At 36.5% G+C, this 26,045-nt stretch overlaps 1 protein-coding gene and 1 long non-coding RNA gene across 4 annotated transcripts; both read left to right on the top strand.

Moving 5' to 3' along the window:
- Positions 1 to 313: 313 nt before the first annotated feature.
- LOC122148269 lies at positions 314 to 2,597 on the top strand. The gene is made up of 3 exons (XR_006162215.1): positions 314 to 430; positions 1,419 to 1,537; positions 1,999 to 2,597. It is a non-coding gene; the product is annotated as an uncharacterized LOC122148269 (long non-coding RNA).
- An 11,237-nt stretch (positions 2,598 to 13,834) lies between these two features.
- On the top strand, positions 13,835 to 25,793 carry LOC109108089 (protein NDNF-like). Of its 3 annotated transcripts, none has more exons than XM_042774108.1 (4): positions 13,835 to 14,553; positions 17,797 to 17,985; positions 21,070 to 21,194; positions 22,991 to 25,793. In XM_042774108.1, exons 2-4 carry the CDS (start codon positions 17,825 to 17,827, stop codon positions 24,415 to 24,417), a joined length of 1,713 nt encoding a protein of 570 aa, XP_042630042.1. In that variant the 5' UTR covers positions 13,835 to 14,553; positions 17,797 to 17,824; the 3' UTR covers positions 24,418 to 25,793. The 3 variants fall into 3 exon arrangements, with proteins under 3 accessions (XP_042630042.1, XP_042630041.1, XP_042630044.1); XM_042774107.1 differs by having other exon boundaries at positions 13,836 to 14,549; positions 17,793 to 17,985; XM_042774110.1 differs by lacking the exon at positions 13,835 to 14,553 and adding an exon at positions 16,124 to 16,682 and having other exon boundaries at positions 17,793 to 17,985.
- Positions 25,794 to 26,045: the final 252 nt, after the last annotated feature.

Here is a 26,045-nt window from a genome sequence, read left to right on the forward strand (position 1 = left end):
ATGCTCTCGCAATATGACTCTCATTCATAAAGCCTTAAACACGCTCATATATTTGAAGATCTAAAAGATCAAGAAAAGCACTTAGGAAATTTGAAAAATAAATTGCAGTTCATTACTGTTTTCTATAAAAGCATTGTATCTAACGGACAGCTGAAGGATCATGTGACCCTGAAGACTGGAGTAACGGCTGATCCAGGTGAGATAGTTATTTAAAGTCACTCTTATTTTATGACTGGTTTTGAACATTATTTATTTTAGTATAAAAAGTTGCTTCCTCTTTTTACTCTTAAACTTTCTTTCTTTCTTTCTCCTCTTCAGAATCCCTGTGTAAGTTGTTGAAATGTCACAGTTCTATTGGTTCCTGGTGCCAAATAGTGAAGGAGGAGGGAGTTCTCACTCCTACATGTGTGTGTCCAAAGACCTGCCCACAGTAAGACACACTCCAGCAAACTAATAACAATTTTCCAAGACACCTGAGCTGATTTCATTGCCAAGCTACTTACAGTGAGCCAGTGGCATGAACAGTGCGGCTCAGAGCTCAGTGTCATGATTAAGAACAGAATAATGACGTAAGACACTCCTTATGGCTCACAGACTCCTTGGAATCAAACCAGCAACCCAGACATCTTACTACTGGTATATTCACTCTGTGCACTTAATCGTTAATGCAGATAAATGCCACATGCAGAAAAAAAAAGAAAGAAAGGGGGAAAAAAGGATGTGCTTGAGGGCACACACTTTAAAAATGCTGATGTAGTTTAAAAAATAATATGACATTTTATTAAAACATCCCAGGCAAACAGTTTTTTACTTATGTAGTTAAACATATTAAAACAACCAATTAAACAGATTTAAACTTGATTCATTAACAATAGCTTTACTTCTTTCTACATCAAGTAGTCAGCCAACACAGTAGCTAAGTTATTTATCATTAAAAAAGTAGGCTAAGTCTACAGTACAAATAAATATATTGCATGACATGTTAAAATCAACAGTTTTGGTTTTCTAAATGTCTCATTTGATGGTTTTATGACAGTTCACTGCTCAAAACACTGATAGGCACAAGCTATTTTTATCCTCACAGCAAGTGAGATGAATGCAGTCTGTATTTTCTTTTAACTTGTGTAATTGTATTCATGTTTTTTGATGTTGCACAACCTGTCCATGTTGGCATCTGTCTAATTTGGCTGCTTCTACTAAGTGACAGATGATTTTGCCTCAAAATAGTACAGTTTGATTTGACGCACAGCCTGTGATGTCAACAACAAAAAATATGAAGAGCATTTTCTCATTCCAATTACAAAATTAGCTATTTTTGCACAATTATATGGTTTGTTGAATTGTGTTCTTTGTGTTTAGTATTGTTACCTGCTGTTTTAACGCTGAACAAACCCAGTCGTGGATGTTGTTTCCTACAGGCAGGGGGCAGCAGTGTGCAGCGTTATGGGGAAGACGTACAGCAACGAGTGTCTTCTTCACAAGGAGGCCTGCCGCAAAAAACGACGCATTGGCAAGGCATATAGTGGAGCTTGTCTGGGTAGAAAGACACACAAACACACACACACACACACACCCAGCTGAAAACAAACAAACAACAGAAACTATCACAGAATTTATAATGGTTTTACTGGTTATAACGGGAATTGTATTGATTTTAATGGAAACTGTATTGATTCCTGTAGGTCTTTATTGGTAATTTGTCGCCTTTTATTGGTTACTTGTTAAAACCACTAAACCCTTATGAAATATGTCTAAAAACACACTACAGGAAACCATTTTTTAATTGTTTTAATGGTTAGTAGTTGATGGTTTGTAATGTTTGTAATGGTATTTGTTGTGGAAACCATTTGAATTCCTGTGATGATTTCTTTCTTTTTTTCTTTTTTTTTCCTTTATTCAGTATTTACACAAAAAGTTTTAGCTTCATTATACTTAAATGCACATTCAATCACTGTTGAGTGATGTTGTCTAAAAACACTCTTGTGGTTTCTCTGTCAGTGAGCGAGGCTGAATGCTCTGAGAAAGAGTTCGGTCAGCTCCTGTACCGTCTGCTGGACTGGTTCTTACTCCTCAGCAGAATGGGAGAGAGATACACACCAGCCGCTCCCTCTCAAAGTTGCCTCACACACACGCAGCGAACCCAACTTGTAGAGGTAACACAAAGAAACGCACTGAACTCACTCAAATCACTTACACATAAGGCCAATGCCATCCTTAGATTATTCACACTTTCCACTTTTGCATCAAGATTCATAAATATATGAGTCAAAAAAAAAAACTATTGGTTCATGTATATCCACACATCCATCCACTTCCAAGAATGTCTCAAGATTAAACTTCAGGCAAGTAAATTGATAGCATTAGGGTATTTTGATTGAGAAAAAAAAAAACCTCCTATTATTGATCACCTGCACATTGATTATCTTTAAATTATTAAATGGGAACCCTGATAAAACCATAACAACTACTCTGAATAGAGTTCTAACCGAAAGATCCTTTAAAGGGGTCAAATGATGCTACATGCACTTTTTTACAAGTTGTTTGAACTGAAATGTGTGTTGGCAGTGTGTGTACACAACCACCCTAAAATGATAAAAATTCACCCAGTGGTTTTTTTTAATCTGCTCAAATCTTTACCCCTTTCTCAAATTGAGCCAATCTCAGAATGCCTGTCTGTGTGACATCACAAAAACAGGCCCCTCCCACGATGGTTTGATTGACAGTAGAGTTTCAGCACAGACTGGACCGGCATCTTACCTTAGACCCGCCTTGAGTGCGGTGTCGTCAGTCCGCCATTGTTTCACCACCGGAGCAGATGTAGACAAGAATGACTCCTAAGCTATTGTGGTGTTCTGTTGTTGGATGTAATAATGAACATAGCTGTCGTCATTTACTCCCGACATCTGAGCCACTGAAGAGGTAGTGGATTACATTTGTTTTTGAAGAGAATGCATCCCCGATCTACATAAATGTGTCTATGTTCGAGCAAATCATTCATGATCCAGCTTCACCTACAGAAGAAGTGAGTGTAAGGTTTTTAAAGAATCTTTGTAAATCACTTTTCCTAACAATGTGCTAATTAGCAAGTTTCATGATGAATGCAGCTAAAGTAAACAGTCCCTCAGAGAGCAGCTCGGAAGAGAGGGGCGGGGTCAGCAGGGCTTATTAACATTTAAAGGAAAATGCTACAAAACTGCTTGCTCTGAAAAGAGCTGTTTTTTACATTTTTTTTGACAATTACCATTGAGAAATTTTAACCAAACTATGTTACAGACTTTTCATTAAGACCCTAAAGAAACATATCAACTTGGAAAATGGGCATCCTATGACCCCTTTAAAGATTTCCCTTTGTAGTGGAAAGAAAGGGGTTAATCATGCTAAAGTTAACGGCAATACATCATTCTGATCCCTTCAGTATTGTGACACATCCAAGTGAAACAGATTATTGAACAGAAAAAAATGAAGGGTACAGAGTTAAAGGGATACTCTACCCCAAAATGAAATTAAATTGTCATTAATCACTTACCCCCATGTCGTTCCAAACCCGTAAAAGCTCTGTTCGTCTTCGGAACACGATTTAAGATATTTTGGATGAAAAGCGGGAGGCTTGAGACTGTCCCATAGACTGCCAAGTAAATAGCAGTGTCAAGGTCCATAAAAGGTATGAAAGTCGTCGTCAGAATACTCCATCTGCCGTCAGACATGCAATCTGGGTTTATATGAAGCGACGGGAACACTTTTTGTAAGCGAAGAAAACAAAAATAACGACTTTATTCAACAATTCCTTTGTCAACGGTCTCCTCTGTGTCTCCTCTGTGAATATCCTTTTTATGCCAACTTTAAGCATTCCCTTGAGATGCTAGTCACACTACCCTTCTAAAATTCACTCTATGTCAAAATACATAGTGTATAGTGTAAGGGTGCAGTGTATGATAGCCTCATTTGGGACGTAACTCTTTTTTTGAACCAGTCAGCACAATTTTAAGCCTGCAGGCTAAGCTGTTAGCTTGCTAATTGAAGGCTAATTGAATATAATACTTGTAAAGTACTTCAAAAGACTTTCATTTAAATATTAAATGAGGATAAATAAGTCTCAAAGTCATTTTCTATGATTTCTAATCAGACACCCATAAAAAGTTATCTCAGGCGATGGATGATAGGGAATCTTCTTGTATTCAGTTGTGAATTTGTGATAAAAGAATTAAGTCCTGATCCTTTATTCTTTTGTCTCTCTCCATCTATTTTCGCCCTTTTTTTTTCAGAGAAGGTTCGTTCTGTTAAGCAGGAGAGATCTGAAAAAGCTTCACTATAAGCAGATGCCACTGGAGCACTGCGCTCAAAGATTCTTCCAGTAACACACACACAGAAAAAGACACTAGTGCCTATAGACACACACAATCACCTCGCCACTGTGATTTTATGATGTTTTCTCCTGTCTGACCTTCTTTGTATTTGCATAATATTACTGCAAACCCTCCCCAGCACCCTTCTGATTATTGTACACATGCCTTCAGGATGTCACCCACCACTCTCTCTCTCATCCTCTTTCAATCTCTCTTCCCTCGCTCATCCTCTCAATCTCTCAATCTCTCTCTCTCCCTCATTCAAAGCTGTTGATGCTTATTGCCTTCCTACTGTTCTAATGTGAGTGGTGTCCTTTACGGCTGATAGCAGCCGAGAAAGACATAGGGGGATGTAGAAATCAAAAACAAGAGAGACAAAGGCAAAGAGACTCCACTTGTAGATTTCAACAGTATGGTGTTTGTGTGTGCGCGCATAGATCATGTGACAAGAACAAGAATAAAAAGGTGACCCTGAGTGAGTGGACATCCTGCCTCGTTGACCGGTCAGAACGCTGGTTTCAGGATTTCATGTGAAAGTATATATTTGTTTCATCTGAATATGAGATTCTCATGTTTAAGCATGTTCAAACACATACACACACATTGTGTCCCTTCTTCCTCTCTCTACCACAGCCGTGAATATGGGCTCACCAAAGCTGTGTCCTGGCCCAGACAACAACCTTTAAATTTAGATGCTTTATCCGGGTGGAATTGTATTTTAAACCTTATAAGCTGGACTCATGAATATTAATTAGCTAGGTGACATGACATTTATCTAGAAGTTATAATAATTGATACCTCGAGAAAGCTAGCCATTTACATTCTGCATTTGTTGGATTAAAAATACTGTAAAATAGTGATATTGTGAAATATTCTTACAATTTAAAATAAGTTGTATTATTATTATTATTATTATTATTATTATTATTATTTGAATATATTGTAAAGTATAATTTATTCCTGTGATAAAGCTGAATTTTCAGCAGCCATTACTCCACTCTTCAGTGTCATATGATCCTTTGGATATTATTCTAATATGCTGATTTACTACTTAAGAAACGTTTCTTATCATCACTATAATAAAAAAAAGACGATTGCTATGCTTAATATTTTTAGGTTTAAAAAAGAAAGTTCAAAAGTTATTTTGTAACATTTTACATGTCTTTACTGTCACTTTTGATCAATGTAATGCATACATGCTGAATAAAAGTTTTTATTTTCTAAAAAGTATTAGGTAAAAATGTATTTTTTTATTTATTTTAATATTATTTAAAAATACATATATATATTTTTATATATACGTATATATATATATATATATATATATATATATATATATATATATATATATATATATATATATACGTTTTTTCTTTTTTCTTTTCTTTGTTTGCAGCCAAGCAAATCAAAGCACTTAAAACACAATGACTGCCCAAAAAGTAGGGGGATGAAATATCTAAAAGAGTAGGTTATAATAGTTGCTTCACCTCTGTTATATTTAAAGTCTGACAAAAATGGGACATAATAAAAGTCTAAATATGTATTTTTTTTTTATTGCTTTGCGCATGTATTTGTGTATATGTTGGGACTCAGTGCTCCAATCTAGTCAACAAAAACAGCAACAGCAGCAGCAAGTATCATGGATCACACAAGCAATTACTGCAGAGAGGGACAGCGGTGGGGGGGTTGGGCTATAACCTTAAACAGAGGGATGGCGAGCAGATTAGTTTAGTTGTGGTGTTTTGTTTGATAGGGGTGGTGGGGGGGGTGGTTGGTGGATGATGGGGATAAAAGACTACGTGAGCAGGGATGAGAGGAATAGATAATATGCAGAGAGACGGGGTAAGGGAAAGACACCAAAAGAGAGAGAGAATCTCGTAATGCACTCACAGATTGGGACGAGGAGGGGGACAAGTTACAGTAAACCATTGCAAATGGAGGAGAGAAAATAGATTGAAGCATGAAAAATGGATCAGAAGGAGAGAGATGGCAGGGGAAGGGGTGTGAGAGAGAGAAAGAGTTACAGAAGGGTGTGATAAAGGGTGGGAAGAGATTGTTAGATGGAAAGAGAAAAAGAGGAGAGTAACTAAATGGCATCGCACCACAAAGTAACTTCCCCTTCCAGTACATCACTGATGTCTTCCACTTTTCCAAACACTAAACGCTTCCAATCATGTCTGCCAAGTGTGAAAAATTGATTCTCAACATTTGAAAACAAGTAGATCGAGTTTTCCGTGTCTATATGACCCCAGGAAGTGCAGCAGAATAATCAGATCTCATTACATTTGTACAGTAGCTTTTAAAGTGGGTTTGGTTTCCTGTGGCTGTAGTGCAGTCAAGAATCATATCATCTGGCAGCATCTGCTGCATTGTTTTGGTTTATGGCGCGGTTTGATATCCGCCATTGTGTTGCGTGATCATTCTGAGTTGTGACATTTTGAGGTTATGCTTTGAGTATAATGTGGGCTGTGATTTTCTTATGTCTTGTGTTGTTAATATGCAATGTAGTTTGGTCCTGTCACTGTGTTGCCTTAGTAAATGTTTTCATTCATACATGATATGTATATATATATATATACAGTAGGCTTACGGCATACATATATGTATTTATTCCAATATATACTGTATTTATTTTAAAATGTATTTTAATAAGCATAAAAACTGTGATATATGAACAGTATATCAGTTAAAACATGAAAACTGGTAAGATAATTTGCAGTAATTACTGGTAACATTGTATACTTTCTAATCTCTTACCTAAATACATGTTTTATTGATTACCATGAAAAATTATTTTGACTTTTTTACTCATTTTGTCAAAAAAAATAAATTTGATACGCTACCATTCTAGAAAATACATTACCATTCAAAAGTTTAGGGTTGGTAAGATTTTTATTTATTTATTTTTCAAAAGAAGTCTCTTATCTCACCAAGGCTGCATTTATTTGCACACACTCACACACACACATAAAAAAAATTGTAATATTTAATATTATTGCATTTATTTAATAAAACATTAATATTGCGTAATACTAGTACAATTTAAAAGAACCTTTTTCTATTGCATTATAATTTAAAATATAATTTATTCCTCTGATGGCTGATGGCAAAACTTAATTTTCGGCAATCATAACTCCAGTCTTCAGTGCACACAATCCTTCAGAAATCATTTTAATAGCTGATTTGGTCCTCAAGGAACATTTCATATTATTATCAATGTTGAAAACAGTTGTAGTGCTTAATATTTTTGTTGAAATCATTATGAAACATTCTTAGATGAACAGAAAATGAGAATGAGAATAGCATTTATTTTTTTTTTTATTTTGTAATGTAACATTCTTTACTGTAACGTTGATACAGTATAATGCATCCTTGCTGAATAAGCATATTCATTTATTTTAAAAAAAGTCTTACTGCCCCCAAACTTTCGAACAGTAATGTAAAAAAAAAAAAAAAAAAATCACAGAAATGCAAATTCAATGTCAGAAACAAAGTCTATGTAACAATCATGTGTTCGCCCCATAGACTTCCATTGTAATTGCGTCATTAGTCAAAATTATTGTCTATTCTAATGTCAATAGAGCTTAACTTGTATTTAACCCATAATATTCATTTATTGTGCATGTGTTCAGGAATGATTCCTGTCTGTGCTTAAGAGGATAAGAAGCATGATAATAGATCTATTTTCAGTAACATTTCAAAGCTTGGCAGATCTTTAATGAATGTGTGTGTAAGTCAGAAAGAAAGAAGAGAGAGAGTCTTTTTATTGGTAAAAATTAAATGAAATGAGGTCTAGTGGGGAGACACGACCCCTGGGGTCAAATCAGGCCCCCCTTCAGCTCTCTCGAGACCCTCCCCCTCAATCAGCTAGAACTGTTTCAGGACACACACACACGCACACAGACCATCTCATTAAGAGATCTATTGTCATTTGCTCTGCTTCAGACTGTGTGACAGCATACACACACACACACATCCACGTACATTTCAACCTTCTCTGGTCACAACTCTAGTGTCTCTCTGAGGCCACACAGACAGCTATCCTACTTTTGTAATGGATGCAGATGCAGGAATAACAAATCCATATGGAATCGCTGTATGGATGAGATCATGTGCATGTGTTATGCACTAAACTTCCATTGGATGAGAGATCATAGTGACTCCATGACCTGCTGCAGTCATGACATCACGATATGGGAGGTCATGCTGATCTCTGGGTAAAAAAGACGTGTTGATTGGTTTAAAAGACAATGCACATGACTGCTAAAGATTTATGAGTGATTTTTTTCCCCTGATCACTAACATTTTTGTTTCATCCTCTCTTCTGTTTTCCCCTTTTTCTCTAATTCAATTTTATTGTGCTTTATTGGTATGACAAAAACTGTACATTTGTTTTGCCAAAGTAAAATTAAAAAATGCAAATTCAATGTAAAATAAAGTATAACCTGAAAATTAACAAGTCAAGTTTGTTTGGCACTTCAAAATACAGTACATATAGTTTTAGAATAACTACAGAAAATCATTATTAAAGATTAAATAACAGTCATGCAAAATTAAAAATAATAATTAATAAAAGGTGAAATAATAGTTTGAAATAAAACTGAATTTGAAATTAAATTTTATTTCAAGAATTTGAAATAAAAAATAATAAAAATATATAGTAACAATATATGTTTAGAATACTAAAAATATAATATAAAAAATTATAAATATAACAGTGAAAGAGTAAAATATGAAAATATGAAATTGACTAATTTTAAAAAGAGAATAAATTAAAATGTTAATACTAATTGATTTAGTTAAAATGATTTAGTCTGATTAAGATTTATTAAAGTGATTTAGTGACTAAAGATTAAAGATAACACTAAATCTTTTTTCCTCAGTCACCAGCATTTTTGTTTCTTCCACTTGATTTTTTTTTTCTTTTTTTTCAGTTTAAATTTTAGTATGCTTTATTGTTATGACAAAAACTGTGACTTAGTCAACTAATGTAATTTAGCAGCCTAAAGATGAAAAATAGCACATAATGTAGTAATGTGATGTACTATTTCCATTCTCTCCAGGGACCCAAAAGACAGAGTGAGTGAGAGAGTATATACATGTATGTATATATATATATATATACTCTCTCACTCACTATGTCTTTTGGGTCCCTGGAGAGAATCCAGTTTTATATGGGCAGATGGGCAACTGTTTGTCATCTGCTGTTAAAATTCGGATCACTATCAACAGACCACTATCACATCTCTCTCATTTCTGTCTTCTCTCTATATCTTCTTTCTCTCTTTTTCTGGCAGTGTTGTGTTATGCAGGAGTTTGTCCTGAGCTACAGAGTTCTTCTCATCATAACCACTGAACTGGAATGATATAGCATTTAATACGCTTACAGTCTTTATAGGACTAATGGGATGCATTTGTGAGAAACCTTTAACAAGCCATAAATAATTGATAAAACCTGAAAATTCAATTATTTTAATTAAAGATATGTTGTAGGTGTGTGTGTGTGTGTGTGTGTGTGTGTGTGTGTGTGTGTGTGTGTGTGTGTGTGTGTGTGTGTGTGTGTGTGTATGCATGCTATACAGAGACAGAAGCATCCAGCAAATATGGTGAATGAATTATTAAGAAGAACACAAGAGAACAGAAATTCTGCATGGTAGAAAAAAAACTAACCAGTGAAAGAGAATGAGAGAGTGAGTAAGATAGAACACCAGCAGTCAGAAACTCAGAAGAAGAGAAAGCTGATGGAACGTGTATTTGTGCATTCATGTACGTACATGTCTGTCAATTTTAGTATCTGGTAAAATCCAAAAGGTTAATCAGTTATAAATCAAAACTTCAAAACCCCAGCAGTATCAGAGAGAGCCAGACTTCAGACAGTTCAAAGGGATTTTGAAGTGGGCCAAACCCATTAAAAGCACTCACCCGGGGGTGGGGGGGTTGGGGCAGGAGTGTGGGGCCCACCTCCAAACACCCAAATATTTAACACTGGCCCAATTAAATAATACTTCAAAATAAAGATCTTTTAGGCAAGTTGGTTCATTCCTGAAATACTGAGATGTTAAAATATTCTTAGCCCACTATGCAAATAGCATAACATTCATGAAAAGGTTGTTGCCTTCTAAGAAATCTTCTTATGGCGAGCTTTTTGTGTATGGGCCCTTTTATAAAAAATAATGAGGGATTGATTACACTGGTTAGAAAATAAAAAGATGAAGGTATTTGCACTCCCTCAGACATTGTGTTAGAAAGACCCAAACAGCAACGTTAACTAGTTATAATTGTACATTAAATTTTGTAAAAATGAAAATGTTTGATATCAATAACTATACGAATGCATACCAGGCAATCCCAGAATTCATTGCATGGAGCTCTGAAATTATTATTATTATTATATTTTTCAAAATGGCAGATGAGTCGAGATGTTAATTATGATAACATAGTTACATATAATTTTATTAATACTAAAATAGCAACAACAAAAAATAGTAAAAAATAAATAAAAAAAGTAACAAAAAATACTAAAATACTAAATTACTGATATTAAAATTCTACACTATTTTGTCTGAATAAATTAAAAATAAAACACTGACAAAAAAAATTGTTAATTGTTTTAAATGCTATAAGTGAATTTAGGCATCACAACATTATAATGTATTGTATGTCAAATGAATATTCATCACATTTAAAGAAGTAGATCATCCTGAAAATGTACTCACCCTTAAGGCTGGAATACACTACATGACTTTTAAAATCTGAACAGATTTTAAAACACTAGGCATCATACACTTACTGACATTATAATAGTCACAGAGGAAAAACGGGTCATTAACACTAGAACCACCACGGGGTAAATGATACCCGTGGCTGTTTTTCAAATGTAGGCTACATAACAGATTTAAAATAAAACATTCAAGTCTCACAGTCATTGACATTTACTAAAATGATGTAATTTACAATCCAATGTTATAAAAAATTATTAAGATAAAACCAGATCAAAAAATGGGGCATTTATACCTATGAGCGCCAGTGGGTCAAATTTTTCCGCTATATAATGCATGTTTTTTCGCACTGTCATTTTCTTGCTGCTTATGTTTTAACATTGTACATTTCTAGGCAATGCCTTTCACTCACTGATTTAGCGGTTATCAGTTTCATTATATGAATTATAAATGATATAACTAAACAAATTAATAAATATTTAGGTGAAGCTGTGCGCTTGAATTTGTCATCGCATCATCCTATGCAGTGTGGTGAATTATTATTGCTCATTATTGTCTATAGGCTATTTTAGTCATTTAAATAACATGGGTTATCTTAATATATTGATTAATGACATTGTATAATAATATTACACCACTCAAATATTTAGGCTACTACCTTCTATTTTCTGTTGTCAGTGCAGGCTTTTTTTTTTTTTTAGTTTAGTTTAGTTTAGGCTACTGACCCTTATGGATTAATGTAGCCTGCATTAAAAAGTCTTGAACATAAAACAACAGGATACAAATATAGTTGATGACTAAACATAATAATTTCATGACTCTAGACACTTCTTTGTGAAGACAGTGGCATAATAGAGTGAAATAATATGTTCTTTAGACATATAAATACAGTTGTAATGTGCATGGGTAAAATTTACCAGCTGGCGGTTTTAGGTATACAGCAACCTCGGATGGTTCTAGTGTTAAATGACTGAGGATCGTACACTACCAGACTTTAAAGTTGTTCCGATCACAACAAACTCACCCAGAAACGTGCGCCTTGTTGCTAGGAGACGCATGACAACTAAAAAGAATATGTGTTCTAAAATCAGCTAATTTTAAACATGTTTGATATCCTCTGGCTGGATGGAATCGTAGTCTGAGGCTAAAAAATCGTAGTCTGTGACCATTATAAATGACACAATTTTCAATGAACGTCTCATGAAGCAATAAAGTTGCATGTTTGTAAGAATCTGTCAAGACATTTTACATTTAAACTGTTGCTCCCGGCTAAAATACGAACAAAGTGTAAACCAATGATCATCGCAAGTCTGCAAATACACATCAATTTTGTCATTTGGGACAGGGCCACACTTCACAGACAGCTGCCCATGTAGGCCAAAAGAAGACAGCAAGGCAGCTCACTTGTTTATTCCCATTTTCTCACATTTACCTACTGAAATTAGTCCATTTATCTAAATGATGGTTAGAAAGAAGACATCCTCTTCACTTTACACATCACCACTAATGACTAGGCATTATAACCCACATTCCTGCAAACACCCTCCTTTTAGAGCAAAACCTTTCTGAAGCTGAGAGCAAACATAATATAATAATCAAGGACATCATGAAATATAATCTGAAGGGTTTGTAGGATGAATTTCCTCTTTCCACAATGGATTTAGCATAACCGTGACCATCAAGAACATTCTAGATTCATTAGGACTATTATTAGGAGCGATTAGTCAAGGAAACCGAGTCTTGGGTGAGCACTGGTTTTACTTGTGAGCGATGCAACTCCTTGCTTCATCTGGGGTCATAAACATTCATACACACACACGCACACAATGACCAGATGGGTGGAGTGTTCTCATTACTTCAATTGCATAGCTGAAGCACCCATAGAATACATTCAAAAAGGCCCAGGAGACATGCTTAACACACACACACACAATGCAAATAGCTCTTTTCATTCTGCTGTGGAGGATGGACAGAATGTGAGGGAGGGGTGGAAGATGGAGAGATTGCATTGTGTGGAGGAGAGAGGCACAGTGTCGAGTTCGGGAAAAACACTTACAATTACATGTACATATTCAATCTTTCTGAGAAGAGCACTTGACCTTTAGAACAATACGTACACAAACGCACACACACCCACGCTTCAGGTGTGTGCTGTGGAGCAACTTTATTGTCATCGCTCATGTATTTATGATAAATATAGGCGGATATCTATATCTATGTCTGTGCCCATATGTAATGTAATACATATTGCCTTATATCAATAGTGATATTGCAATATATGTTACCTATAAGCCAATATAATTTTCGCATACATACATATATACAAAAAAATATACATTTCAGTATGTTTTTGTAACAATTTTTAAAACATGTCTATCTTTTATATTCACTTGTATAATATCCACATATACTGATGGATTTACATTTAGGATGTCCAAAAATGTATTACATATATATTGTTTAAACATACATTTTTGTATGACCTAGATATATATTTTAATATGAAATTGTTCCAGTTTTTAATAGGTTTCATACATGTTTTTTTTTTCATATGACAATATGTTTTAATAACAGGACAAAGAATATATATATATATATATATATATATATATATATATATATGTGTGTGTGTGTGTGTGTGTGTGTGTGTGTGTATTATTACCCGGACACCCCATTCCCATAATTGTCAACGCTTGTTCCAATAAATGGAATACAGTTTTTTTTTTTTTTTTTTTTTTTTTTTTCAGACTTGCAGTTGATTTTTGGTAACCTGGCAGCAATGTTAAAGAGATTTTCCTGCATTCTGGTAATTGTAGTTTTGGGACAAATTAAAATAACAAGAAATCTAAAAGGATATTAATTATTTGACTGTTTTTATGAAGATGTTTATGGTTTGGGTTTCTATGAGAATTAATGGAAATTATCTTTTGTGTGGGTCCCCAAATGTAATTTACACATCCCTATGTAATCTTCAAACACACACACACACACACACACACACACATCTCCATACACCCTCCCCAGTTCTTTCTGCAATTACTCCACACACACACACGCACACGCACACACACACACACACACACTACCACCCCTCTTGCAGTGACAGCCCTCACCAGACACTTTCTTCATCCTTCTATCCATCATCTATCTCTTCTCTCTCACACACATACACACAGTCCACATGTGCATGTGTCTGTTTGACTAGCGTGCCTCAGTTATCAGACTGTACTGATCTGGGTCGGGGGGAGAAAAGAGAGGAGAGAAAAGGAGAGGAAACAAGAGAAGAAAGAGGATAAGGGAGAAAGAGGAGAGGAGAAGGGTGGGAGGGCTTTTCTTTTTTTACCTCTATCTTCAGGACTCCAGCAGGACAGGGGAGTTTCTGTGACTCTGAGCACCAGTGCAGAAGACATCAGACCTGTTTACTTCTGCTCTTCTTCACCTCTCCTCCTTTCTTTCTTCAGAGTGGAAGTCCTGAGCACTGGCTGAGGTAAGTACATGCGATTGCATGTTTGTGTGTCTGTGATTACATGTCAGGGACTCAGCTAGTAAAGCATGGTGTTAGCAACACCAAAGTCATGGGTTCAATTCTCTGTAAAAATTTAAGTAATAAATTGTAAATTTTGAACGCAAGTTGTTTTGTAGAAAAAAGTATAAATGTTTATTATTATAGGAGACCTTTTTCTTCAATTTTTTTTTGTGCCCCCTCAATTTGTTACATGAGACTGGGATCATCCTCTCTATGCGTGTGTCTTTACTCATGTTTCTTTGACCACTAAATAGCCCATAAGTACAGCGGTGAGATAGTCTGTGGTTTGAGATGGTGGTTCAGTTTCAGGGAAATCCAGAACAGGGCTCACAAACTCCTCATAGTGTGGATGAAACTCAAACTGAATCATAATATCTGAAAATACAGTACAATAGTCATGGTGTCAGTGAGAGCCAGAGCTTTGTTTTGTTTTTTATATTTTTTTATTTATTTGTTTTTTTATTGTGTAAATCTGATGACATTGAAATCTTACATAAAAAAAATAATATAAAATCTATAAACATAATCAAATATTTAAATAAATCTGATAACATAATTTTTTTTATTAAAACGTTATATTGTAAAATCTAAAAAACATTAATATAATATTACATATTATAAAAATGTATAAAAAAATATAAAAAGTTTAATTTTGTTAAATTGTATGATAACATTTCCTTTGTAAATATGGGCATAATATTGCTGCGTTAGCATTGTAATTACATGGCCATGAATGAATTCACTTTTGAGAGTAAGACAGAGACAGCAAGGAAAGAAAGACAAAGCAATTAGTGTTACTTGACTTGTTGAAGTCGACAATTAACACCCTGAATTCATGACCATAATATATTTCTGCTCTGTCCATAATCTCCCTCAGTCTTTCACTAAACTCTTTTCTCTCGTCTGAGCACATCTCTGTCTATTTACCTCCCTATGGCCCACATCTTTGCATGAGTTCTGTTTTCATTCTATAACATTCCATTTTGGAGTCCTTTTCTGTCTTTTCTTTTCTCTTTTTCACCTCTCTCCCCTTTTCTCTCTCTCTCTTTATATCTGGCTCCCCTGGGAAAAGTCAGGACCCCTGCAAAGAGCATGTGTCACATGACACCATAGCCACCAAAGCCATCAACAAGCTCTCCAACAAATCGAGAGCGAGAGAGAGAGTGTGTACAGTAATACGAGCTCGCCGAACACAGTAAACAGAGATTGAGAGATAAAAAGAGAAATAAAACTGGTGTGATTTTTACTGAATGGACAGACTGTCCTATAAAGACATGGGAAATCAAAAGTAAAACCATCAGAAATTATAATTTGCAAAAAAAAATATTTTTGAATTTTTTTCTTAATGCAAAATATTTTTATTACCTCAACAGATTTTGGGAGGAAATTTTTGCATTATTATTTATTTTTTTTTTAATGCTAAATATTTAGGCCTACCTCATTTAATTTTGGGAGGAAATGTAACCCAAACATGGTGTTCACTAACTCAGAGGTTAAATGACTATCAATGTGTCAATTTTGTCTTCCATTTTTCTTCTACACTTCCTTCCATCCCTTTCCTCCTCCCGTCTCCTACGCCCTTGTTCGGCTCCTCCCTCCTTCACTCTCCCTTTTACCTCTTTTTTTTCCCTTCCGATCCTCTCTTTCTCACCTTCACTGTCTTTTTTTCACCTTTCTTAATCCCTCTCTTCATCTTCCTGGACATATTCCCGCTCCTATCTCGCTCTCTCTCTCCTCCCTTCACACTTTCCTTGCATCCTTCTTTTCCACCCCCTCCATCCTTCTCTTCTGTTTCTAATGAGGGCCTGTTCAGCAGTCATGATCAGAGCAGAGGCTGGGTGATGATACACGTTCACTCCACCGCCTGTCATCCGATCTACGGGGCCACGTTTCCCCAGCGACAACCATGCATGTTGTTATAGGGACACTTTTCAGCACGACGGCTTTGATCGCAGCCTCTCTCTCCCCAGGGACGTGAACTCACATCACTGGGCCCATCAGCTGCAGATAAACACCGATTGAACATCTGAGAGTTTCAAACTTCCTCAACTCTCCCCCACAGCCGCCGCTCGGCAGTGTTCAGATTACCTCCAGGTGCTGTTTTGGTCGGTTTTGTTCTCTTTGTCGATGGATTTTTATACAACCAAAGCAGCCTGCTGTTCGTACATAATGAGAGGAGTTGAATTATATTTCCACGGTAAACCAATTTGATGTCGCCTGTTAAAAATAGAGCCATAGATTCAAGTGAGTGTTTGCCAGGCATCGCTGAAGTGCCGCTCTCGAGTGTTAGCAGATAGCAAATTTTCTTTGCTCATATAAATAATTCACTCTGAATAAAGGCAAATGTTTTCTGCTATCAGTGAATCATCAGTTGGGATGAGGCTAACTTTCTCTCCCTCATCCTCTCGCGTTTTCCTCCCTCTCTCTCTCTCTCTCATCTTGCCCTCACAACAGATGGAGTGTGAGAATCAACTGATTGACTGATAGCTCTGTTCTTCGCTTGTCAGCCGTAATGAATAACCTTTGTGGTGAATGTCGGTAGAAACACAAGTCAGTTTGTCAGCACCTTGGGAGATAAATAACAGCACTGTCATCTAGCACATCAGCCCTGAGTGCAGATCTTCCCAGGATTTAGCTGGGGAATGTTTCAGCCGTCAAAGTTGGATTATGACAGGTTTTAGAAGATTTTAATCTCAATTTCAATTTGAAGTTGGCCGTTTATCTCCAACTTTCACATCAAGGACAAGGCAGATGTTTTAAGTATGATGGATTTACACTTTGTGAAATGAGATAAAGTCAAAAATCTGCTGAATTATCAGCTTTTTGGAAACTTCCAGATGTCCTCATTTGTCTTGCAGCTTTCATAAGCCAAGCATGAGCCGTTTGTAAATTAGATAGATGGACTGACTGACAAGATATAGTAAATCAACTTTTCACTAGTCTGTACACTTATGCATTTTTTTCTAATAAGTAGTATGTCAAATGAATAGAACAGTGGTAGGCGAACAATATCTGAATGACATACTACATCTGCGAAGATTGTTAAGTGTGCAACCCGTGGAACATCAGTTTCTAAATGTTAAAAAAACAAAAATGCCAGACAACTGATAGTCAGATGTCTTAGTCTTAGTCTTTTCTTATGAAAGAAAAATTGTTCTAAAAGCTTTTATCTCTTGTTTAAGACTGACATTCTCTGTTTTTCAGACAAGTGTAAGTGAGCGGCCGTTTGGACAAGGATGGCTCTCTCTTGGTGTCTCTTGCTGGCCATGGCCCTCTTTTCTGGTCCCGGCACCATCTATGCCCTGGCACCTGAAAATGAAGTGACATTACACCCCACAACATGGCTGAGTGAAAACAGGGTCACACCAGTACATCTGCCTAAAGGACACACTCGCAGGTAAAACCTGACGGAGGAAATAAAGACAATTTCTCCAATAAGAGGCTGATGCACTAAAATGGGCCAAGTGTACCAATCAGAAAGGAAAAGAATGAAAGAGAAACAATGATTGTGTTTTTCTGCTTCTAACTGGAGTAGAGAAGAAATAGAAGAGTGGAAGAGTCAAAATCAACACTGTAGTCCTCCAGAGAGTTCAGTTATACTGCATGATCACTTAGCAGGGACTAGGCTCGTCTGAAAATCACATAATATCTCTCCTCTAGAGCAGTGGAGTGGAGTTTCAAACACCCAGGAGGTCACAATGGGCTAATGCTGTGGTGAAAAAATATTCAGTATTTACTTAATAGAATGTAAATATTGCTTTATATTATTATTATTAAATATTGCACATTTATAATATTCCTGTTGTTCACTATAAAGTTTTATAGTTTGTACAGTACACATGGAAACAGCTGCCTTTTTATAATCATTGTTATTATTGTTAACTAAAACAAACAAAAAAAAAAATATTTTTGGTAATTGAAATAAAATTAAATATTATTATTAGATGAAAAAATTTTAAGTACTACAATTACTAAAACTGAAATAAAAATAACTTTAAGACTTAAAGAAATATTATAAATGAAAAATGAAAAACTAAATATAAATATAAAAACAAGAGCTAAATTAAAATATTAATAATTAGTATAATATTATATCAGTAATTCTAAAATAACATTGTTTAGGGTGCAAATATTAAAACATTTTTTGGGGGGGGAAATGTGATCAAGAGGATTTTTCCTCACAAATGGAAACCTAGTCCATGTGAAAATATATTACAGTATTTCTCTTGTAAGTAGTCTGCAGTAAAGACATTAAGCTACATTTTACTAGCAACACAAATTCTTTTCATGACATTCTGAAATCAATGATGGGTCAGTTATTTCCTCCTATCTGTTTGATTTTTCTTAATGGGCTTAAACGTATGACACAGATTTCCCCGTTTCCTCCATATCAAACCCACTGAATTCAAGCAGCTAAAATTGCAGCTTTCTTTTTCCATTAGCAACACTAGCCAGTGAGAATCACAGTGAGAACTGCTCCCTCACCCGTAACAGAGGTGGTGTCAGGCTTCAGACTGAGCGCGAGAACGAGAGAAGAACAGAATGAGTTTCAATGCACAGCCGCAGGGCAGGAGCTGCTGATCATAAATCAAATTAATTAATCGATTAAAAGATTGTAACTGTGCCTTCCACACATAACTCTCTACCCTTTTATTGCATTAAAAGTATAAGGGATGGACACACCTGAAGTGTACCTACAATAATCCCTCAAACTAAAACTATGGCCCTTTTTGTTGTTGTTGTTGTTGTTGTTGTTCTCAAGGTCAAAGTTAAACCTGATTACCAGAAGAATGAAATCAATATTATGATAATGTGCCATGCTGGTGTGCCAGCCACATGCAAATAAGAGATCCAAATCACATTAAACAAACGCTGAGCATTAAATCTAATGTCTGACTATTTCCATAGCAATAATATAATGAGCAGTTGAAGATGCAGAAAACCATTGACTGAAGGCAGCAGCACAAGCAGGGTTTCAAGGTCAGAGGAAGTGGCGGTTGCCAAATGGCTGGTGTTACCAGAATGCACCGAGGGAGGTTCACCAGATTCTGCCCAGTGTGATGTTATTCACGGAGGGGGAGTGAATGTGTTTCCTGCCTGAGCAGAGCATGCTACAGTGATGCTGCACCTGGCATCAGCTGTGATCTGTAAACATTAGGGTTCGTGGAGATGCATATCTAAACGACGGTGATGGATCGATAGAAGCTTATCAGGGATCAGTCATTCTGGAGTCATTGCTTTTGTTTCTCCTCACCTTCATTAGCAGACCAACCTGTGCAAACAACAGCAGTCGAACAGTCCCCAAGGAAGCTCTGCGGCATGTTATTTAAAGACGCCATGTCATAAACTTTTTAGAATTAATTTTTTTTTCCCCTGAGGTCCTTTTAAATAATATCAGTGCATTGTTTTGTTCCAAAACAGTCGTCATTTAGTTTTTAATAACCACTGTTTTCACCCTCTCTCTGACCCTTATAATTCAAGAGATAGTTCATCCAAAAATGAAAATGCTGTCATCATTAGCTCACATAAATGTCGTTCTAAACCTGTACGAATTTCTTTCTTCAGTGGAACGCAAAACAAGATATTTTGAAGAATGCTGGTAACCAAACGCTTTTGGCGATCATTGAATTCCATTGCATGGACAAAAAACACTGAGACATTTCTCAGAATATCTCCTTTTATACTCCCCAGAAAAAAAGGCACAAAGGTTTGTAGCGACATGAGGTTGAGTACATTATGATCGAATTAAAATTTTTGAGCAAACTATTCCTTTGTAATAAATGCCCTCTTCACATAAGAAAGGAGTAACAGCCTTCTACTCACAAGTATATTTACTGCCTAGTACAATATAGATGCCATATGTTCACAATACAGTGCAATTTTACTCAAACTGTAAAGATCGTACTGAAATGGTCAGGCTTTGTTGAAAAAAAAGAGCTCAAATTAATTAATCACGATTAATCACATCCAAAATAAAAGTTTGTGTGTACATAATATACGTGTATGTTCTGATAAAATATGAAATAATAATATGATTAATTTCTGAACACTGAATAGGTGTTTATTTATAAATGTTGGCAGTCATGAGTTAAAGTCTTTGGGTTTCTGATGTCAGAAATCCAATGATTTTGGAACAAAATATTTTTGCAGCTTACTTTCAATATAGGATCTTTTATGGAAGTCTGTTTCTGCCTTAGAGTTAAAAATAAAATAGGATTTATATATTATATATATATATATATATATATATATATATATATATATATATATATATATATATATATATATATATATATATATATATGTGATGAGACATGATTTTGGCTGGTGCATATTGGTAAAGGAAACTGTTAGACCGATTAATATATGATTAATGGTTAATTTATGGAATATAAAAATAGCTTTTTTCAAAGCTCTTATGAATAATTGGACCAAACATCATATTTGCTGTGTCTAATAAAGATACTGATCTGTGTTTCAGACTGTATTTCACACTAAAGAAGAAAGCCGATTTGCTGTCCGTTACTGTGAGCCCCTGTGCAGTGCCCATCGAATGGAGCTTGGCTGTTCGGACCCTGAAGGATAAACCGCCTAAGAAAACACACTGTGAGTTTGTGTTTATGTATGCTTATTAATGGACTTGTGCCTGCTTGAAGGTATATTTGTGCATGCATGCAAATGCATACAGTACGTGTGTGTGTTTGTGTTTGGGAGTGCTGGCATAGACCTAACCAGGGCTAACAGACAACTCAGGGTTTTGTATCCAAAGGGCGGACGGGTTACATCCCTTCAGAGGCTTTAATGAAGAAGCAAAGCAGTCGCTTGAGGCTCACTGATTTAATTAGCAGGTGTAAAACTGCTGTTGTGTTGCTTTAGGGCCTCTGTGGACAGAAGATTCTCCTCTTATCCATCTCCAAATCTCTAGGCTGTTTCCCTGACAAAGAGAAGACAAGAAAGAAAAAAAAATTCAAACAGAAACAAAGAGCTACAGCACAATCTGGATGGATAAACACTGACCTCTGTTTCTAATTTTAATTTTTTAGTAACACTTTACAATGAGAGTCTATTTGTTACCATCAGTTTATGAATTAGGTATTGTGAGCTTACAAAGAAAATAATGTATAGCATTTATTAAAGTGACCCTATTATGCTATTTGAAAGGTTCCTAATTTGGTTTTGGGAGTCCCCAACAACAGGTTCACAGGCATGTGAGGTCAAAAACACTTTCATTTTCTTATAATATACATTTAAAATTACCATATTTCTCAACAACTCTCAAACGATTAGTTCGAAGATTCATCTTTCCAAACCCCTCCTTTGTGTGAGACAACTCTGCTCTGATTGGTCAGATGACCCAGTCTTTTGTGATTGGTCTACTGCTTACAGTGCTTGTCGGAAACGGATATGGCAACTGCTGATGTGTGTACTTCGCGGAAATGGGATTCGAATTTAAAACGACTCGTTTAAGTGATTCAGAGTCGACTCTTTAATTTGAGAGAAAATAACTTTATGAATCATGCACTTTCAGCTTTACAACTTTGCAGACTGTTTACATTCACATACAGCTACATTACACACTGCCTGCATGAAAGGTAGTTCACAAAAATCCGTAATAGGGACACTTTAATCTAGGTTATCCCCAAAACAAAAATTCTATCATCATTTACACACCATTATGTTGTTCCAAATCTGAATGACTTTCTTTTCTCTGTGGAACACTGAACAAAATATTTTGAAGTAAGTCACACAGGTTTAAAATGACACGAGAGTGAGTAAATTAAGTTATAATTTTTGGATGAACTGTTCCTTTAATTGTAACTATAAATATACAGTTGTTGTTTTTTTAATTCGTGCATGATACATTACTGTTAATTTATACAACTTTAAATGTTAAAAATGTAAATTAAATGAATTCACAATTTTCACTCATAATGCTAGACAGATAAATGCATTTTTAATCTATTTTGTTGCAAAAAGCATTTTACAATTAGCAATTATGTTAATTCATATATCTGCTTCATGTGTTTAACAGTACCAGAATACTCCTGATGATTTCATTTTGCATTGCGTTTTATGGTGACTACATTTCTGCACTCTGTTTTTATAATCATGCGCATGTACTGAAATGAAAAGTTGGTCTGGCAGGCAAAGCAGCATTATAAAGTCATAAAGTGACATATAAATCATTTAGACTGTGAACTCAGGGGTCCCCATCTACACCTTTAAATTATTCACTTTGATTACCAAACATTCCCTCTAAAAGTGTGCCGACAAAAGTAATGATGGTTTGCATAAAAAACAGACTTACCCGTGCATGCCGCCCAAATGTTTTTAGCTCTCTTTTGATTAGAGTCGTCTGTTGAGTATGCTTGATCTTGATCTGAAATGCTTCGTTTCTGCAGGGAGCTCAAAGAAGAGCATGCCTGAGGTTTGGTGGAGAGGTTCTGGAAGAGAGGTTAGGATTTACACCTACACCGGCAATGCTGTAGACACCTACACCGGTCCTGCCTACGCTCCGGCGTCCATCTACATCCTGCGGCTGAAATCAAACGAACAGGACACGCAGGTGTCAGCATACCTCCACGAAGGTCCTGGTCCCTCGGGGGCTTTCCCGGAGCTGCCGTCGGACCCCAGAGTGCACACACTGGGGGTGGGCATGACCAGTGTCACCTTAAACTGGGCTCCGAGCTCATCCGTAGTTATTAAAGATGGTCACCGGCCACATCATGAATACTGCGTCTTAGTCAACCACAAACATAACTACCGAAATCTTTGCGCTGCTCATGAGGGAATCCGAAAGGAGATACAGAGTATGCAGAAGAGACAAAGGAGGGACAAACAAAGCAAAGAGATTGTGTGGGCAACACTTAAAGATTGGTGGTGGCGGCAACCAGATGCCCTCAAGGATCATGAATCATCCACGACTGACAAGTTTGAGGACACTGGGTGTGTGTGCAGGGACATCGAAAGTGTGTGCACGGTTTCAGACCTGCTTCCGGATACACAGTACTACTTTGACGTGTTCATAGTGGACAAGGTTAACGGCACGAGTGCGGCCTACACCGGCACTTTCACCCGCACGCACGAGGAGGCTCGTCCAGCCGTCACATCCTTACGGGAAGGCCAGGTCAAATGGGTCACCCTGACCTGGGACGCAAACAGTCTACAAGGGGATCAGTTCCGATTTAAACCTCGCGGGTGGCAACAAAATGGCCTCCTAACCTTGCATACCTGCAATGGCACTAGTAAAGTCAAGGTCACCGTCTCCAGTAAAGGACGGACTTTGACGACTCAGGAGGTGGGTCACCAGCTTGCCCAGATATGGTTGCAGGGTGCCCCATCGTACCTCATCCAGCTCCAGGCCTTGGATCCAGGTTCCTCGTCGACGATTCCTAAAGGTGATTCCAGCAAGTCCAAATTCTGTCTCAAAATGCAGACGTCATCGGCGTACCACCGCCGAGCTGTGCCGGTGTTTCCCACCACACTACAGATCAAGTCTTTCAACAAGTTGCGGACCTGCAACTCCGTCACTCTGGCCTGGATGGGGACCGAAGAGCGGAGTCTCTATTGCATTTATCGGCGGCAGATCCCACTTGACAGCAAGCACACCTCAACTGATCGTTGCCTCGACCCAGAGTCCCGTCCTGCCGATGAGAGAGTCCTCTGTAAGTATTTCCAGGAGCTGAACCCACGGCGGGCAGTCACAACAGCAGTGGTCAGTGAACTGGAACCAGGGATGCTATATGTGTTCGACGTCTATCTTATGAGACGCTGGGGACTTCCAATTAAGTACCACAGCAAGACGGTGAGAACCAGGAGTGAATGTTGAGTGAACATCTCAGAATCTTGCTCTCAGTGGAGAAGGACTCAATGGAGAGATATTACGCCACAGGAAAGCCAATGTAAGGCCAGAGAGGGACCTATGGGGGCCTTGATCTGGTGCAGTGGAGGTCGAATGTGACCACTGAAAGACATAAACACACATTAATATGCAAACACACAGACACACAAATACCAACAGAAGTGAGACCAAGCTCACACCAGCAAAAACTAATTGACTTTACGATGTTCCCGTTTTAATGTTTGTGTTGTTGTTGTGTGTCTCTGTTATTAATTATACAGTATTGAGTGTCTGAATAACAGAAACTCTCTTGTCTCTTACACAATAGAGGACCGTGCCAAAATATGTAAGAGAAACAGCCGGAGGCCTTTGAGCACCAGTGCTAAACAGAGCTGTATCAGCTCTCTCAATCTGCCACCAGTATCAGAGAAAGACACCAAGTGAGGGAGGGGCAAGAGAGAGTGAGAGAGATGTGTGAAGTCAGTGTGTTGATTATGCTCTGCTAAAGCATGCAGCAGGGAAAAACGAGTTAGCAGTTCGCTTCGTTGTCTGTGATGTGATTGTTGTGCTGCGCTTCTGCGCACTAATAAAAACACAGTTAACAACCAGACATGAAAATGATCTGTAGATGCTTCACGCTTTGACATTCATCAAGGGCAATGGTTGTTCATGTTCCTGAATATAAAATGGACTGAATTTAGGTTATACATGTGAATGCAATTCAGTGTAGCGATGTTAGTAGCAAACATGCACACTTTACCACTGTTACAATAGGAATGTCTTAGTATTAATAATACTGATTATACAAATAATCAACAGACATTGTGAGTTCTTATTAAATATTACAAATATTTATGAATAACTTAGAATGCTGCAGTCCCACAGACATCAAAAGTGCTCCAATGGCTCCCTCTGCCGTCCAAATGAGGAACAAACCCTAAACGGCTGCTGGATGTCCGAAAAATAGTTGTGGGAATTTTGAATCACTAAAAAGATTTGTTTAGTGTCCGTTTCTACAAGATAGATCATTTTGACAATAGGTGGCAACAAATCTTCAAAGGCTATTTAATTCAAAATTCTTTGAATTCTACAAAAGAGGAAAAAAAAATATTTCAGGTTTGATGAGGATGATGAAAGAGTGATTAAATGACGACATATAGGGTAAAATATCAATTTAAGTCGACTGAAACAAGTCTTATTAATAAAATGTGTGCGCAATGGGTTTAATGTCAATTTAATTGCATATGGTCATCAGTCATTTTATACTCTAAAAGTGGAAAACAGCAAATAAATAGTTAATTTACTGTTGATTAAATTGATTCTGCAAAAATGTAAACTATCAAATAAAATTATCAGAATAATCATCAAAGCCTTGTTTCAAATCAAATATTATTAATAATTTTATGAATTGTTTAAATTTATAATGTAGACACGTGGTTTTAAAGTTCACTTCTTTATCCAACAGCTATAGCAAAAATGTGTAAAATATGATGAGGATAGAATCACTAATATTATTCTAATTTCATACCATTTTGAACCAGGTATTTGAAACCAACATACAAAACAACTGCTAGAGAAAACTAAAGTTGACTCCAAACTTTATAGCTACTGAGATA

Source organism: Cyprinus carpio, chromosome A17 (assembly GCF_018340385.1).
Source record: "Cyprinus carpio isolate SPL01 chromosome A17, ASM1834038v1, whole genome shotgun sequence".
NCBI lineage: Eukaryota > Metazoa > Chordata > Actinopteri > Cypriniformes > Cyprinidae > Cyprinus > Cyprinus carpio.

Bases quoted from the DNA above. Each gene is read 5' to 3' on its own strand.
- LOC109108089 (XM_042774108.1), top strand. From the start codon at position 17,825: ATGGCTCTCTCTTGGTGTCTCTTGCTGGCCATGGCCCTCTTTTCTGGT. The intron at 17,986-21,069 runs GTAAAACCTGAC...TCTGTGTTTCAG, and splicing joins CCTAAAGGACACACTCGCAG to ACTGTATTTCACACTAAAGA. The intron at 21,195-22,990 runs GTGAGTTTGTGT...TCGTTTCTGCAG, and splicing joins ACCGCCTAAGAAAACACACT to GGAGCTCAAAGAAGAGCATG.